A 17,408-nucleotide genomic window follows, 5' to 3' on the forward strand; every position below is an offset into this window, starting at 1 on the left:
AAAGTTCATCTAATGGCTCAAAGATTGTTTGTTTGTCGTATATGTTTGTTGGCAACTTCTTTAACATGATCAGTTCCTTCTTAGCAGATTACCAGGGAAAGCATGCATTGCACATATTGTCAGAGAATTAAAGTTACTGAATTAAACCTACCAGTGTCAAACCTTTATATCCGATCACTCGGAACAAATTAATTATACCACGCTATCGTTTTCCATGCACATATTTTTGAGAAATCACACAAGTTATACAACTCCATCGTATATTCAGGTATCACGTAATATTTCCCATCAATTGACTTCTGGGAACATATATTTGACATTTGAGCATCCTACGCCTTTGATGCGGTAGTAGGTAGCAAGTGTGGCAAAATATATAACAACAACGTGAAACATACAAACAAGAGTGCGTCCTGACAATGTTCAGAAAAAGAGAAATGCGTGCGTTGTCAATGTGGTCGGCACTCAAGGACATCTTATTGCTTGGGACAAGAAGCACTTTTCCTTTCTTCTTTCTCCTTTCTTCTCCTATCCTCTGGATTGTACCATAAGTAACGGTAAGTGGTCAAATAAATGGTCAGTATTTGTATGCTAGTAATGAATCTTAGCTCTCTAACAAGATTTTCATAATTTAAAGCCACCACTTGTTTCCGATCACTCAATACTATTGTCTGGTGATATTTCTCTTCATTTGTACTTAAGAGAGGTCTTAGGTTCGAATCTCGTAGATGACGAATTCGATACCAAATTAGGTTGCCCATTTGAACTCCCATCATCCTTAGTGTAAAATATATCGTTGTACTAAAAAAAAAAACCACCACTTGATTTAGTAGCACTCGATTTTTTTATAAGATCAAATCTCACAAACAATAATTACAAATTTAAATTGATTTTGTAGCATCTGATTTTTCATTAGTTCAAATCTCATGTACAAAAATTAGAGACCAAAGTGTAATCTCTCTTGTACTTTAGCCCAACTTGCCATTCCCACAAAGAACCAAATGAAGACAACAAGCTCTACTAACATTTTTTTTGTTGCAAGCCTTTTAATTCAAAAGTTGCATACTTTCATGCCTTTTTTCTTGGTCGGCTTAATTTGTTCCTTCTCTTTTTTGCTTTTTTAAACTATATTATCCATCTATCCTCCGACCAAGTAATTAGCAGGCAAAATAGTTCTGTAATATCCATAGATTGAAAGCAAGCAAAGTTAGCCATAACTTTTATTTTATAAATGATAGCGTTAATGTGTTAAATTGTTAAATTTCAAAAGGAAGGAGATAGGTGAAAATCAAACCTGCAATAAAGTGCATATGTATTATTATTTTCCGCAACTACAGTAAAACACCATCAATTAACCATAACTTGAATAGTTATTTTTCTGTTGTGATCTTTCTTTTTCGGATGTTTCGTGACTTTTTTACTATTAAGAAAGTTGGAAAATGGTTCACCCTTCAAGCGATCATATCATAGAATATGTTTTTGGTATAGAAATTTGGTATACCTGTCGGTGCAAAAAATTTTGTGATGATCACCATGAAATCTTTTCTTTTTGGCTTTTTAGTTAAATTGATCCTTAAAATTAGTATAATTCCTCACTTTGGTTTATGAGATTTGAAATCGGTCTCTGAGTTAGTTCACTATAAATTATTTTGGTTATTTTATGATAAATTATTTTGGTCCTTTCATGAAAAATCTTTGTTAAGTAAGGACCAAAACGACATAAATAACCTCAATTTAATAAACAATAAGCCAAAAAGATTTGACAAAAAATGAGAGTATTTTTGTAATTTTAACCTTATATAACGGAGATTTTTCACAGAATGACCAAAATGATTTATGGTGGACAAACTCAAAGACCACTTCTATCGTTTTTTAAATCTCAAAGACCAAAATGAAAAATTATGTCAATTTGAAGAACCATTTTAGCTAAAAAGTCTTTCTTTTTCGTTTTTGAGGAAGTGTTTGGACAGTGGATTATCTTTGCCCTAAGAAAGATCCCTTCAATAACTAACTAGTTTGAGGGCTACCCTTAAATATTTTACTTTTTCGTTTGTAAGGAAGTGTTTGGACATTGGATTATTTTTGCCTTAACAAAGATCCCTTCAATAACTATCTATTTTGAGGGGTACCCTTAAATATTTTACTTTTTCGTTTGTAAGGAAGTGTTTGGACATTGGATTATCTTTGCCCTAATAAAGATTCCCTTCAATAACTATAGTTTGAGGGGCACCCTTAAATTTTTTACTTTTTTGTTTGTAAGGAAGTGTTTGGACATTGGATTATCTTTGCCCTAACAAAGATCCCTTCAATAACTATTGAGTAATATTATTTATATCATGTTTTTGTACCACATTTTCATACCACCTTAGGTAGCATTTGATGTGGACAACCACATCAATGCTATTCATACCATGTTGTTATACCACATTTCTATACCACCTTAGATGACATTTGATATGGATAGTCACATCATTTGAAAAATTTGCAATACCCAAGGAAAGGAAGGAGAAAGACTTCTCGTATAGTACAATCATCATTTAATTAACTAGTTTTTCTTAATTATTAGTTTATTAAATAATGAACTAAATTTAAAAATTTGATTAATTCAAATGATGTGGTTGTCCACATCAAATACCACCTAAGGTGGTATGAAAATATGGTGCAAAAATATGGTATGAATAGCATTACTCTTACTCATAACTATCTAGTTTGAGGGGCACCCTTAAATATTTTACTTTAATTTGAGAAATGCCTCAAATATTCTCATTTTGTTTAACTGACTGGCACCATTGTAAGTCTTACTTTGCATTGTATTTCAATGATCCGAACCTTATAGCTTTTAGGTAATCCCTCAAATCTGATACCAACCATAATAACTCAATTAAATTATTTTGTATTTAGTAATTTCTTGAAATACCATGTTAATCTATTGTTCGGATACAAGATTTTTGAATAAATAATAAAAAAAAAATAGATGATTTGGATAATTGAAATAAAATCAGAAGGAGGAGCCATAAAATATTTTATTGAGAGAGCTCTTAATAAAAGAGATTATTTTTATATATTGAATTGTTATATTATCACCACAAATTTCTTTGAAACATGATCATTTCCTTATAACTTAGAGGGAATTTTGAAAACGTTAGGCTATTTCATAACCATTTTATTTAGTTATATATTTTTTTGGGTACAATTTTAGTTATACTTTTTGGTTAGAAATAAAGAGTAAAACAATGAAGAAAAGAGGGATGAATAAAGATAGAGGAAGGGTGATGGGAACAATGTGTTAGAAATCGACATGGAAAGTTACACCATACGAAAGAAGGATAGGAAAAAAAAAGGTTGAAATTGACTTTAGAAATTTTTATGATATCCATATGTTATCCAAGCAAATTAAAATTTGTTAGGTTACTCTCCTTTTTGAGACATGAAACTATGCTTTTGACGTATGAAAGCTTAAAACTTGGAACTATCTTCCATATGTTATGTGAGCTCACCTTTGAACTTTCTGGTAGTGCTAGGGTACGAGATTACAAAACTCGGAACTCAATTCAATATGTATGGGCAAGTGGCTTTTTACTACAGTGGTGCCTGTGGTGGAAAGTTGTTGAGCCTTTGCATGATGGTCGTGGAAAGTTGTTGAGCATTTGCATGATGGCGTGGGTTTGAACCCCATCGATGGCTAATTTAACATTTAATCTAATAAAATCTATTGTTTGACAAAAAAATATTTCAATATGTATGGCCGGTATATCTCTTCTCAATTCTCACTTCACGCTGGAGGTTTATTTTGTAGTTTGGCCGGAAAATATGAATTTTTTAGCATGTAAATATTGTCACTTTTTTTTTTTTTGAAATGTACGAAAGAGAGCGCCTCAAAAACTTAAACCTTCATATGTCACATGGATTCAAAGTTAGTTGGATTATATCTCAAAGAATTTGGGATCTGGCTATAATACCCTAGATTTAGCCGTGCAATCTATCTTTTTTTAGCCGTTAGATCTTAATGTTCAAATTTGGCCGTTTATTTTTCGTGGCATTCGATGCTTGGTAGTTGGTTGCATTGTAGAAAAATAAAGAATTTGATCTCAAATATTTTTTTTTATCAAATCGAAAGGAAATTAATTTCATTTCATTTATAAGGATCGTGATTTGTCATATAAGAATAGCCACGTCTCACAAAGGATGAGTAATTTAAAAAGAGAGGGAAATGACAAGGAGATGGGAAATTCGACGTGACACAAGACTAAATCTCAAAGGATCATACTGGTAACGGTAAGGCTATTCTGTCACTTAAAATACCTCATCACCAATTTAAGTGGTTTGCGAATGATTCTACCCGCCGATTGGTAAAAATTATAATTAAAGTAGGTTAAAGAGGGTCAATTCGAGTTCAATCGGGCCAAACTTCAGCTTAGCCCGACATGTAGCATTGGGTTGGCTGACCAACCCAATCTTTTGTTGCCGAAGCCTAGGACAAAGGGTGCGTTTGTTACACCGGACTGTCTCGGACTGGACTAGCTTCAGAGACAAAGCTGGACTGGCTTAGACTAGACTAAGCTGGACTACCTTAGTAAAACGTTTGGTGCAGTGTCGAACTAAGAAGCAGGATAATGAAAACAGTAATGTCACCAGTTTGATGTTTGCTCAGACTAGGACTACATTATTGTTCTATTTTAATTGCTTTTTATTTATTTATTAAAGATATTATTAAAATTAATAATATTGGATGAGAGTGAGACTCAATAAAAATACAAAAACCAAATTTTCTTGCCAATGAAAGAAACATACATGATTCAAGAATAGCATTGTTCCAAACATCAATATAACAAAGTGTACTCCCAACAATCGACGGGGTTCATGATGCTTTTCTTAATTATTCACCTTTGGTTTAAAGTTGTAGATTAAGGTTAAAGGTGTTGGTTTATACTTGTATTTGAGTAGAACGAAAGTTGATGTCTGACAAGTTAGTTTTTTACTCAATTGTGAAATAATTACTTGGAATTGCTCTTGTATGTATAAGCCAATTTTAATCCATACCATGACAATTGCATTCAATCCCAATACCACAATGATGCGAGGCACAATGACAAATGGATAGCTGTGCATTGATCATTGCTACATTTGGATTCCTAGCATGTAAATTGGCTTGCTCCAACTAGATTGAAGCAAACTAGTAACAATATGCAAAAGGAAGAGATCATGAACAATTTATGCATTCCATTTGTATATAAAACTAAGCAATTAAAATGTCTTCCCTCACAACAAAACAAGTCAGTTAGTCAATTCCAGGTGCACTAGTGCTAATCCAATGAAAGGAAAAACAAATGAGAGACGGAAAGGTCACCAATTTAATCGAACTGTTGGATGTTCCAACTAGAACAAATGAAAGATCCCAATACTACATTAACACAATACACAGCAAAGCAAGATAAACTGCTTAATTGTACATTCTACAATTTTTTCCAATAAACTCTGGAAAATAGCTAACTGCCTCAATCATCCGAGCTATATTTACTAAATTCAAGAACTGCAACAGAAGCACAGCAAAACAACTCTTTATCCTTCAGGAGGAGACAGCTTCCAACTCAATTCCATTTTAGATCAAGCATGCTAAATTGTGGTTAGGGAAGGATGCTCACACTGTAGGCAGCACCAGGAGTCCACATGTACAAACGAGAACTTCCTGTGCAAACAACGGAACGAGTGCACGTAGGATCTCAAACTGCTGCACGAATAAGATATTTCTGCACCAAGATAGCAGCGAGTTCAAGATGGTGTATGTGACATGTCCCATATCCAAAGAATGCTTGGCATGCTATCAGAACCATATCAACTAGAATAGCCAAACTCATAGCTAAGATAGCTTTCTTAGTACAAAAAAGAATGTGAAACAAAAATGCTGCAATTCATCATTTTTCTTTTCAAATAAAAATCTTCATGGTCTGAGTTACTCCACAAAATTGATCCCAAAATACTTGACCATTAAAGACCTAACACCAAAACACACCTATTTCCTCCACATATGGAGACCAACATCACAACCCCAAACATTCCATCTTGGCTACATTCAAAAGAATTTTCAAATTCATTCATACAAGGAAAACAAATAAAGACCAAAAGTTTAACACAAGAAGCAGATTGATACCATAGATTTGTAATGTTTCCACATGACAAAAACTTGAACAAGTATGATTGCACAATACTCAAATAACTTATTTAAGGACCTTCAATTGACCAGTGATATACTGTGGTCTGAGTAACTTATTTAAGGACTTTAATTGGGGTTATCCACTTCTAGAAAGGTAAGGCACTGGTGATGCATTACGGTCAAAATCAAACTATAACCTCTTTCAAAAGTGACGACAAGGAAACTAAGTAGCAAAAATCACAAATCAAGCCAAGTAATTGACCAAAAATTAATAAAATTAATCCAAATTAACGTAATTTTATCAAACCCATTAACACAAACCTGATTAACAAGCTGGTGGGGTTGGAGAAGGGGGTTGATGCTGGAGCTGCGGGTCAAAGGCTTTGCTGCTCTTTTTAGAGTTGCATCATGAGTTTGAAATTGAACCAAAAAATAAAAATAAAAAATAAAAAAAAATACAGGAAATAAAGTAAATTAACCTACACAACTCCTCAGCGGTATTGAATCGAGGACGGTGAGTGCGAGATCTTCCTCGGAGGTGGATCAAAGGACAGCTAAAGTTGGACGGACAACGGTAGAAATGGGATCTCAGTTCCAAATTCTGGGTTCAGGGTGAGGAGAGAGGGAGAGAGTGGTGGTGGGTTGGTGGTGTGGTCTCGCTGGAGTTGGTGAGTTGTGGTGTAATGGTGGTTGTCGATGATCAAGAGAACAGAGAGCAGAGAGAGATAAGAGCACGGTGAGGACGGAGCATATGAAGACGGAGCAGACGAGGTCTTAGCAATCCATGGGTATCGGGGGGGGGGGTCTCGCTAAGAACTCCTAGTGAAGGAGTTTGTCCGTGCGACTCCCTCTTAATCTCATTAAACATAATCTCAGTACAGAACAAACACTGGATTGAACTAATTCTTAGTCCAATCTAATCCAGTGACATTTAGTAAGAACAAACAACGTACCCAAAGAGTTTAGAATCCAAGCCTAGCTCACGACCTTGCCCGTTTGAGCCCAATATGACCCAACCCCTGATGCCACGCCCATGTTCTATTGTTGATCAACCTTTTCACTAAATCAACCATTCACTATCGTAAAACGCATAAATGCCTTAAACTCTTCACTTAATCCTCAACCACGCAGGACAAATTTCACATTTTTGCTTTTATTCGTTGGTTGCCAACGTCTTTCAGCCCTCTTGTACTGACATTTTCTCCAACTTAATCGGTATATATAGGTAAGTTTTAATCTTAAAAGAACTTCATAAAACTTGATTGAAATATGTCCTTAATAACCCCAATATTAAATTATCACTTAATCTCGAAGTGGTAGAGGCTAATTAGCCAAGGTAGTTAGAAGGCTAATCAGCCTACTCTTGAAGCAGAGAAAAACTTTTCGTGAGATACTTCTCACAAAAGCACGAGGCTCATGTAGTTTAGTTTCATCTAATCTCACGTTAGTCCTATCCGATTTAAGATATATTTCAAAAGAAAAATACGTCATTTTCATGCAAATAACAATCAGTTCTGCAATTTAAGTTAATCCTTTTCGAACATGCATCTCTAATGCAGAGATTTTAGCGAAACACAAAATTAACAACATTTTAAATTAAAACCTTAATTAGCACACTAGTAAGTAAGATACGTGGTAAACTGCAGCACAGTGTCAACTCCATCAGTGTTTTGCTGATTTGTTGCAGGAGTAGTCTTAACAAGAGCATAACCCTTTGCATTGAGATACTTGCCAGTTCCTCCCATGACTGCAAGATGAGACTCCGAAGCTGCCACCTGATGCACACCAAAGAAGGTGAGGCTATCAGCATAACCTCCACTCTGAAACATGGCTGTGAAGGCAATGGTCTGGCTGCTCCCATCTTCAGAACTCGCCACGTAAAACCCTTGTGCCTTGCCGAGCAAGCCAGATCCAAGCTCATGCCCTTCAGTCAGCTCATCGTCGAAAACTGTAAGGGTCCCAAACATAAGCTTCTGAAGGGTGATTCCAGGGGGAAGCTGAGCCCTGTTCAGGTACGGAAGCCCATTCCCACCAATGATGTTGTTGTTGCCATTGTTTTGGATCAAGTTGTTGCCGGCGTTTCCACCAAGGCCGGTGAAGAAGGGGACATTGTTGTTGTTGATGATTCCATTGTTGTTGTTGTTCTGGGGAATGCCATTCCCAATTGGGATATTTGCTCCATTGGGTTTGGCAAAAGGGACTTGACCGCTGACTGCCGGATTGGCCACAATTCCAGTGACAGCTCTAGCCGAGGGGTTTGATCCACCGATAATGTCATGCAAGAAGAAGGTTAGTGGATGGTAGGATGCTGTATTGCCAACTGTGGCACTTGTAGCTGCAGCAGGGCCTGCTGGATTTGTAGCTACCTGAGGAGGTGGCACATTGGAAACAGGTGTTTGTGTTTGAGTTGTATCAGTCTCCTCGGGGGCCGCAGGGTTTTCCTCATCGAGGAGTCGGGCAGAGGTGGCGCATGGAATGGCAAGAGCTAGAAGCAGCAGCCAGATTGTGAGCTTGAGGACCAAGGGAGTCAATTTCCGGGTTGCCATAAATTCGAAGGAAAGGTAGAAAATTGAAGAACTTATGATCTGGAGAGGATATTTTGTTTAATGGGTTGATGATGAATTAAGACAGAATTGTTGGGTATATATATCTAAGTTTAACATATATTTAAGTTTAACAAGATTAAGTTTAAATTATAAGATGGAGTAGGTGTTCTTGCATTTCTGGCCCTGGTGTGTTGGTTAGAGGCTTGTGTTTCAGTTGTGAACTTAATTAAAACCTTTGGATTCGTTTAGGAAGTTCCCTTTTTAATTGAGTTTTTAATTAAAATCGTATTATTATTTTAACTTTTGATCCATTAACAGAGTAAAAAGTAATTTCATAGAAGAATTTCTAAGATATATGGTAACTTTTTATTGTATATAAACTCAAAAAATCGAAATAGAAGTAAGATCCATGGAAGCCATTATATTCCCCACCAAAAATTAAACAAAGGATTTGGTATCAACAACTAAATTGAAAACAAATGACAAAAAGCTGTGTTTGCACCACAAGCATCATCAATCAGAGCTTCCCCCAGAAACTTGACTTCGCAATCGCATCGACAATTCGACTCTGGAGCAAACCTTCTGTCTCTTCCCTCAAGTAGGGTTCGCTTCCCTGAAGTCTACAGTGGTCATATATTGGCTAAGTTTACATGCCGACTAAACCTCAAACCACAAGCATAGTGAGCTTCCTCAGACATTGAGTTGGCAATAATACTACATGATACTGGTGCAATGTTTCGATTCATAAACTCCTCTTCTTCCTGAAGCCTTACGGGTGCACAATGCACATTGCTTAGTTGTTTTACATGCCAACCTAACCACTGTTTTCTCACCACAATTACCAGAGACTAGAGCTTCAAGTACCTAAGAGCACAGAAAAAATCTTATCAGAAGCTCCCCATCACCCAAAGAACACCATTCCTCTTACTCTCTGCCGAAGGCCAAGCGACGTTATGGTCCACTTGTGCTGATTCATCTCTTCCCGGATGACCATTAATGGGCAGAGCCTAGTTCAGTCACAACGTCACATGCAACAATATCCTCTCCACAAGCATCCACAACTAGAGCTTCCCAAGCTTCCAAATGAAATTGCATATTTCTCTTTTCCATCTCCTCCAAGACAAAACAAGCATCATTGATCTTCCCGCACTTTAATAGGCCTGTAACTAAACATTCAAATGTTTCTAAACGAGGACAATGTCTACTTGCCAACATTGCAGTCAAAACCTTAGAACCTCCCTCAAAATCTTCTATCTGACAAAACCCATCAACCATCATCCTGTAAGTAGCTGCATTCGGCTCACAGCCTCCAACTTGCATTTCAACCAAGACTTTGTAAGCCTCCGCAGCCCTGCCTTCCTTGCACAGAAAGTTAATCAATATGTTATAAATCACAACATTCGGCTTAAACCGCCTCTTCTTCATCTCCTGAAGGAAAGACTTTGCCTCCTCAATCTTCCCTCTCTTTCCAAGATCACTCATCAATACACCATAATTCACAAGCCGTGGTTTACACCCTCGATACTCCATATCAAACATCATCTTCTTTGCTTCATCATGCTTCCCCGCCAAGCACAAACCTTCCATCAATAATGCATATGTCACCGCATTCGGGTATTTCCCTTTCTGTCTCATGTCCTCAAACAAACCAGTAGCTTTCTCCAACTCACCCTTTCTACCGAAAAACCCTATAAGACTATTATACGTCACAACACTAGGTTGCACCTTTTTCTCAAGCATTTCATCAAACACCTTCCATGCTTCTTCCCAGTCGCCCTTCTGAAGCCACCCCTTGATCATTATATTATACGAAATCGAATTCGGACGAAAACCCAATGTAGAACACCTCCCAAATATCTCATCCGCATCTGAAAACCTACCGCCATCAACAAGCACATTAAGGAGCTCATTGAAGCACTGCAACGTACGGACACAGTTAAAAGAAGGCATTTGATGAAAAAGATCGACGGCTTTCTCTACCAAATCGGCTTTCCCGTAATGTTGAATCAGAGCAATGAAAAGGGTATCTTTGCAGTGAATGTTTCGATCTCGGACAAGGCCGAGAACGGCGTCGACGGCTTCGAAATTCCGGCGGCGAGCGAGCTTGTAGAGAAGAGCAGAGTAAGAAGGGTAGTCGTGTTTGAAGCCCATTTGGTGGTACTCGTGGAAGAGAGACAAAGCCTCTTCTGGGTCTTGCGTTGCTTTGACATCGGAGACGAAAGGTATCGGCCTGCGGAGCTTTGCGGTGTTTCTGTGAAGTCGTTGGCGGCGGCGAGGGATGGTGGTCTTGGGTTTGTTGGAGCGGAAAGTCTGATATGGTTGGTGATGGGATTGCAGGGGATTGCTGCCGCAATGACGGAGAAGGTTGATCGATTTGGCTCTTGAATGGAACATTGGACGCGGGAAAAAGAAAAGAAAACAAATTGAAGCAATCGTTTCCAAAAACAAATGTTCAAGAAAATTAGAGCTATTTTAATTGTGATAAAATTAAAATAAGAGAACGACATTAATAAAAATAAATAAATAAATGAGCAAATCAAGGGTATATACGTTGGCAATGAAATTTCTTCCAAGAAATTAGTTGTAAGATAAGAGTCTGTCTTGGGAAAATTCTTCAAACTTGGTTTTGAACCTGATGTGGCGACTTTCACCACACTGATCAACGGAGTCCTTCAAAATAGAAAGGTTGATGTTTTTGAGATTTTTAGTAAAATGATGGAGAGTGGTAAACACTAGTAACTAGTTAAGGGTCTTTGTATGAAAGGTAACAACAGTGAAGCTATACAATTGCTTAAAAGGATGGAAGAAGCAGGTTGCAAGCCTTGCATTGTTTGAGGATACTATGGTTATTGATGCATCGAACCTCTTAATGATGAGTAAAGGTATTGACCCTGACGTCATTACATATACTTCTTTGATTCATGGAGTATGCATATTAAGGTTGTCGAAAGAAGCTACGAGATTGTTTGATGAAATGGTGAGCAAAGGTATCTTTCCAAATACGGACACCTTCAATGTCTTGGTAGACACCCGTTGTAAAGAGGGCTTGGTCGAGGAAGCAAAAAGATTGATCGAAATGATGACTCGAAGGGATATAAAGCCTGACAACTACTTATAATTCACTTATGGATGGTTATTGCTTGCAAGGGGAAATGGACGAGGCGAAAAAGATTTTGGAACAAATGCTCAGCAAGGGATCCATTGTTGATGCTTATAGTTATAGCATATTGATAAATGGCTATTGTAAGCATAGAAGAATAGATGAGGCACTGATGCTTTTTGAGGAAATGTCTAGCAGCAGAGTCGTTCCTAATGTCGTTACTTATACCATTCTCATGGATGGTTTTTGCAAAGTAGGGAGAACACAAGATGCATAAAAGTTGTTCGCTCAGATGCAAGCTTGCGGCCAATTTCCAAATGTTCAAATCTATGCTGTTTTATTGGACGGCCTGTGTAAAAACCAACAATTTCCCAAGGCAATAAAATTGTTAAAAGATACGGAAAGTGAGAAGTTGGATCCAAATATTGTGATTTACGCTCTTCTTATTGAAGACTTGTGCATTGGTGGGAAAGTTGAATCTGCAAGGGATCTATTTCGCGGATTATCATCAAGAGGTCTTCAAGCTAATACCAGGACGTATAACATAATGATTGGATGATTTTGTAACGGAGGGCTAATGAGCGAAGTGGTAAAGTTATTTAAAGAAATGGAAGAGAAAGGCTGTTCTCCAGATAGTTGGACATTTAACATAATCAGACGAGGTTTTTTCAATAACAACGAGACATCAGAAGAGATGAGACTTATTCAACGAATGGTGGAGAAGGGTTTTTTCTGCAGATGCATCAACTGCGGAATTGATAATTGATTTGCTGTCCAAAGATAAAGTAGATTGTGCTTTGTTGCCATTGATAGGAAGATCATAATGAAATTAATTTCCATCTTGGAAAGTCGAAACAGATCCTTCAAATGATTACAGTTACTTTTGAAATTGTTTCACCTTTCATTCCCATTAATGCATTGTATATGTTATTTAGTTTAATCCATTATCTAATAGAGAAGTCTGTTCGAGTAGCATGGTATTTGAGCTGAGTCTTGAATGTTGAAGGCAACTTGCCAAATAAAAATATTGAGGTAGTATTCTTCAAGTCACTCTGTGGATACCAAGGATGCTGATTTGGGAATAAATGTTGAAGGCGACCCTGGCCTTGCTTCTTTTATTACACTCATGTCAATGCAGGTGCATAGCGAGAATAAGACTGGTTTTACATTCAAACATGTTCTAAATAATTAACTTCTCATCTTGATGGAAGAGTTTAAGGATGTCGCTAGTTTTCTTGATACCAACTGTTTGCAGGCGATGAAATTCAGCAAACAATGTTTTGTTAGGTTTTGAACTTACATGTATCATGATAAGGATACCTAAATGTGGGTTTAAACCAATTAGGAGTCATGGCCATGTCAACAACTGATCTCCTAGTATTAAGGAATTATGGGAACGTTATACATAACCTAATTCGAACGTGCAAGTTAATGGTTATTAACTGATCCCATGATAGTTGGGATCACGTTAGAATATATTATAAATATGAACGTCCCTGCTCACCAGATATACGTTCACTGAATCACTAGACTATCACTAGTATTGGACATAAAGGTTGTGTGAGTAGAAGACCTTCTGTTAGTATTCTCTTCGGTGCATTCATACTATTCTTCATGGCTTTTTCAGGTATGTGTGTGTGTGTGTGCACGGATTCAATCACTATGAACTAACATTTATTTGTATATCGTAATCTTAGTTTGACACTAAATGCTTAATCTAACATTTGGTATCAGAGCCATTTAGTCTCACTGAGATTCAAGCTTTTATTGTATATAAATGTCTATACTTCACAATGTTCTTCAGTGATTGCAAAATAAAGGAGGATCGTGTATGTATTTGTTTTCTTAGCATAATATATAGGTTCATACTGGAATGTTAAACTGAGAAATCAGAAGCATGGGAATTTTGTAGTTCATTTAATCATAACATGCATATAAGTTCTTCTAAAGAAGGCAACGTATGAATGGTTCGATTAATGGATTAGAGCATAGTTTTTGGTGAATGGTTAACTATAGTGCTGATTATTGTCTAAAGACCTAAGTTTTGAAATATTTTAACAAATAACTAAATGGCTATGCATGGATTAAGTTTTTGCAGTAAACGTTCCTCACCCAAAAGTGTTGTATCTTATGGTGTTTTTCCCTATGTCTTCATGGCTTCTTTAGTGAATCCCACTCAATGAATTTTTCCTCTATTGAGCCTCTAAGTGGGGGAAATTACAAAAAATGGAGACAGGACATAGAGATCATCCTAGGACTAATGGACTACGATCTTGCATTGAGGGAAGATGAGCCACAAGCACTGGATGACAATAGCACCATTGAATAAAGGCTGAAATTTGGAAAATGGGAGAGAGCGAATCGCATGACAGTGTTGGTGATCAAATGATCTATTGATGAAGTTGTTAAAGGAGGCATTCTTGCATTTAACAAAGCAAAGGATTTTCTGGAAGCAATTGAGGGCAAATTTAAGGTTTTAGAGAAGGGAGAAATGGGGAATCTCATGACTACCTTGACAACTTTGAAATATGATGGGAAATGCACTGTTAGATAGCACATCCTGAAGCTAGTGGAGGGTGCTGCAAAGCTCATGGACCTGGAGGTCCCCATTGATGATGCTTTTATTGTTCATATGGCCCTTAATTCCCTCCTAGACACTTATAACCAATTGAAGACATCATTCAACACATAAAAGGAGAAGTGGAGCTTGAACGATCTTATTTCCATATGTGTCCAAAAGGAGAGCAGGATCAAAAAGGTGTCAAATGAACCAGTGAATTTTATAAGGGCTGAAACTCTAAGGAAGACTATCGCGACATTTGGTAAGACATATAAACCTTTCTCCTATTCTCATCCTGCTGGAAATGATATTCCCTCATCCTCCAAGGGATCTCACAGTTTTAAGGGCAACATTGAAAATATTAAGTGCTACTTTTGCAAAGAATTTGGTCACTTGAAGAGGGATTGTGATAAATGAAAGAAAGGGGCACCTAAGAAAGGTAATAAAATTGAAAATGTTTTTGTTTGTGTTGATGTTAATCTTGTTGAAGTCCCTCCAGATTCTTGGTGGTTTGACACTGGTTATTCGGTGCATATTACCAATTCCTTGCATGAATTCACAAGAAGGGAAATTGCAAGAAATGAAGTCTATGATGTCCATGTTGGAGATGGGAATAAAGTAGATGTGAAGGCAGTAGGCACCCCAAAGCTCAAGTTGTGAAGTGGTTTCATTTTAGGGTTGCTAGATGTTCTTTATGTTCCTAGGTTAACTAGAAGTTTAATTTATGCATCAAAGCTTGTAAAAGACGGTTATACTTTTGTGGGAGATGATGAAAGTGTACGGATTTAGAAGAAAAATAATATGAATCTTTTGCTTGGTATTTGTTCTTTAAACAATGATCTTTGGAGATTGAATTGTCAAGTAATGCTTAATACAAAATGTTTGGTAGTGGAATCAAATTTGTCTTTGAAAATGTCTCTGAATGATGAAAGGTCTTCTATGCTTTGGCATAGGAGGCTTGGACATATTAACAAGAAAAGATGAGAAATTTTAGTTAAAAGAACAAATGCTCCCAACGTTGGATTTTAATGACATGCAAAATTGTATCGACTGTTGGAAAGGGAAAATAACAAACACAAAGAAGACTGGTTCAATAAGAAGTCTTAACCTCTTAGAAGTCATCCACTCAGATGTTTGTGGACCTTTCCTTACACAAACAATCTACAAAAATGCCTACTTTGTGTCTTTCATTGATGATTTTTCTCGGATATAAGATATATATATATATATATATATATATATATATATATGAGAAAAATCAAGTGTTTGATTGCTTTAAAACTTTAAAAAATGAAGTGGAAAAACAACTTGAAAAGACGATTAAAATCTTAAGATCGGACCGTGGAGGGGAGTATTATGACTGGTACACAGAGAAAGGTCAACAAAAGGGTCCAATGGCTATGTTCTTGGAAGAAAATGGGTTTCAAGCATAGTATACCACTCCCGGAACACCACAGCAAAACGGTGTAGCCGAGAGAAAAAATAGGACTTTGATTGAAATGGTAAAATGCATGATGAGTAGGATTGATCTTCCTATGTTTCTATGAGGTGAGGCGTTTAAAATGGCAAATTATATCTCCAACAGAGTCCTAAGTAAGCCAATGCACAGGACTCAATTTGAACTTTGGACTTTAAGAAAGCCTAGTTTAAATCATCTTCACGTATAGGGCTGCAAGGCATAAGCAAAAATGTACAATCTAGAGGCAAAGAAACTTGACCCTGAGACTATAAGCTGCAATTTTATTGGTTTTCTAGAGAGATCAAAATGGTATAGGCTTTATGCTCCAACCCTACATACGAGAATATTTGAAACAAATAATGCAAGGTTTATTGAAGTGGAAGAATCGAATGGAAATAAGGCTTGTGATTTTGTTTTTGAAGAAGAAGAAGAGGTTGTGACAACAACTTCCCAAAAGTTATCAACCAAAATTGGTTTTGCAACTCTTGACATGTAAAACCAAGTGCTTGAAGAATTTTTTTAAAGTGATTTTGGTGGGGTTGACTTCCAGTATGCATCAAGCAACAACAATACACAAATCTCCAACATGCAACATAATGGAGATGAAAATCATGGTACAATTGCCATGCAATCAGTGGTGATCCCAGTGATAAGGAGGCAGCCTCAACGTACAAGAAAGTCACCAATTTCTGGAGATTTTCTCGTTTATGTGGGAGAAAGCAATGGCAAGTGAAAAAGTTGAACAGTGGAAAATAGTTATGCAAGAGGAAATGGACTTCATGTATTTGAATGAAGTGTGGGTCTTGACAGAAGCAAATGAATCCATAAAACCCATTGGGTGCAAATGGGTATACAAAACAAAGAAAGATTCAAAATGAAAGGTTAAGAGGCATAAGGCAAGACTAGTTGCCAAGGGGTATACTCAGATGGAAGGATTGGATTACTCTTATACATTCTCACCAGTTTCTTCAAAGGATTTTCTCAAAATCATCCTTACTATAGTTGCTCATTACAATCTAGAACTCCACCAAATGGAAGTGAAAATTGAGTTCCTTAATGGAGTCCTAGATGATGAGATTTATATGGTCCAGCCACCTAGACTTGTTGAAATGGGGCAACAACAAATGGTGTGAAAATTGAGGAAGTCGATTTATGGGTTGAAACAAGTTTCTAGGCAGTGGTTCTTAAAGTTTGATGAGAAAGTAACAAGTTTTGGATTTGTTGAAAACAAAATTGACGATTGCTTGTATCTCAAGCTATGTGGCTTGAGGTTTATCTTTCTTATCCTATATGTTAATGACATTTTATTAGCAAGCGATAATCTTAATCTCTTGTTGGAAACAAAGAAACTGTTGTCACGAACGTTTAAAATGAAAGATATGGGTGATGCTTCTTTTGTTCTGGGCATAGAAATTATTTGTGACAGAAACAGATGTCTTTTGGGTCTTTCACAAAAGACCTACATTGAGAAAATGCTAAAGAGGTACAACATGCATGATTGTTCAAAGGGTGAAGCACCAATGAGCAAAGGAGATAAGTTGAATAAGTCTTAGTGCCCTAGAAATGAGATTGAAATGCGAGGGATGGAAAACAGG

The 17,408-nt window shown here is 36.8% G+C and overlaps 1 protein-coding gene, 1 long non-coding RNA gene and 2 pseudogenes across 2 annotated transcripts; 1 reads left to right on the plus strand and 3 right to left on the minus strand.

The window, feature by feature from the left end:
- Positions 1–5,325: 5,325 nt before the first annotated feature.
- Positions 5,326–7,427, minus strand: LOC137716613 (uncharacterized). The gene is made up of 2 exons (XR_011065694.2): positions 6,470–7,427; positions 5,326–5,744 (listed from the first exon to the last, which is right to left on the minus strand). It is a non-coding gene; the product is annotated as an uncharacterized LOC137716613 (long non-coding RNA).
- Positions 7,428–7,688: 261 nt separating this feature from the next.
- On the minus strand, positions 7,689–8,745 carry LOC137714283 (dirigent protein 10 pseudogene; annotated as a pseudogene).
- A 344-nt stretch (positions 8,746–9,089) lies between these two features.
- Positions 9,090–11,376, minus strand: LOC137716551 (Tetratricopeptide repeat (TPR)-like superfamily protein). The gene has a single exon (XM_068456006.2). It carries the CDS (start codon positions 11,086–11,088, stop codon positions 9,688–9,690), a length of 1,401 nt encoding a protein of 466 aa, XP_068312107.2. The 5' UTR covers positions 11,089–11,376; the 3' UTR covers positions 9,090–9,687.
- A 145-nt stretch (positions 11,377–11,521) lies between these two features.
- Positions 11,522–12,618, plus strand: LOC137714282 (uncharacterized; annotated as a pseudogene).
- Positions 12,619–17,408: the final 4,790 nt, after the last annotated feature.

The sequence above is a fragment of the Pyrus communis genome, chromosome 3 (assembly GCF_041283825.1).
Source record: "Pyrus communis isolate YQ-2024b chromosome 3, ASM4128382v1, whole genome shotgun sequence".
In the NCBI taxonomy this organism is placed as follows: Eukaryota; Viridiplantae; Streptophyta; class Magnoliopsida; order Rosales; family Rosaceae; genus Pyrus; species Pyrus communis.

Coding starts and splice junctions, on each gene's coding strand:
- LOC137716551 (XM_068456006.2), bottom strand. CDS start 11,088: ATGTTCCATTCAAGAGCCAAATCGATCAACCTTCTCCGTCATTGCGGC.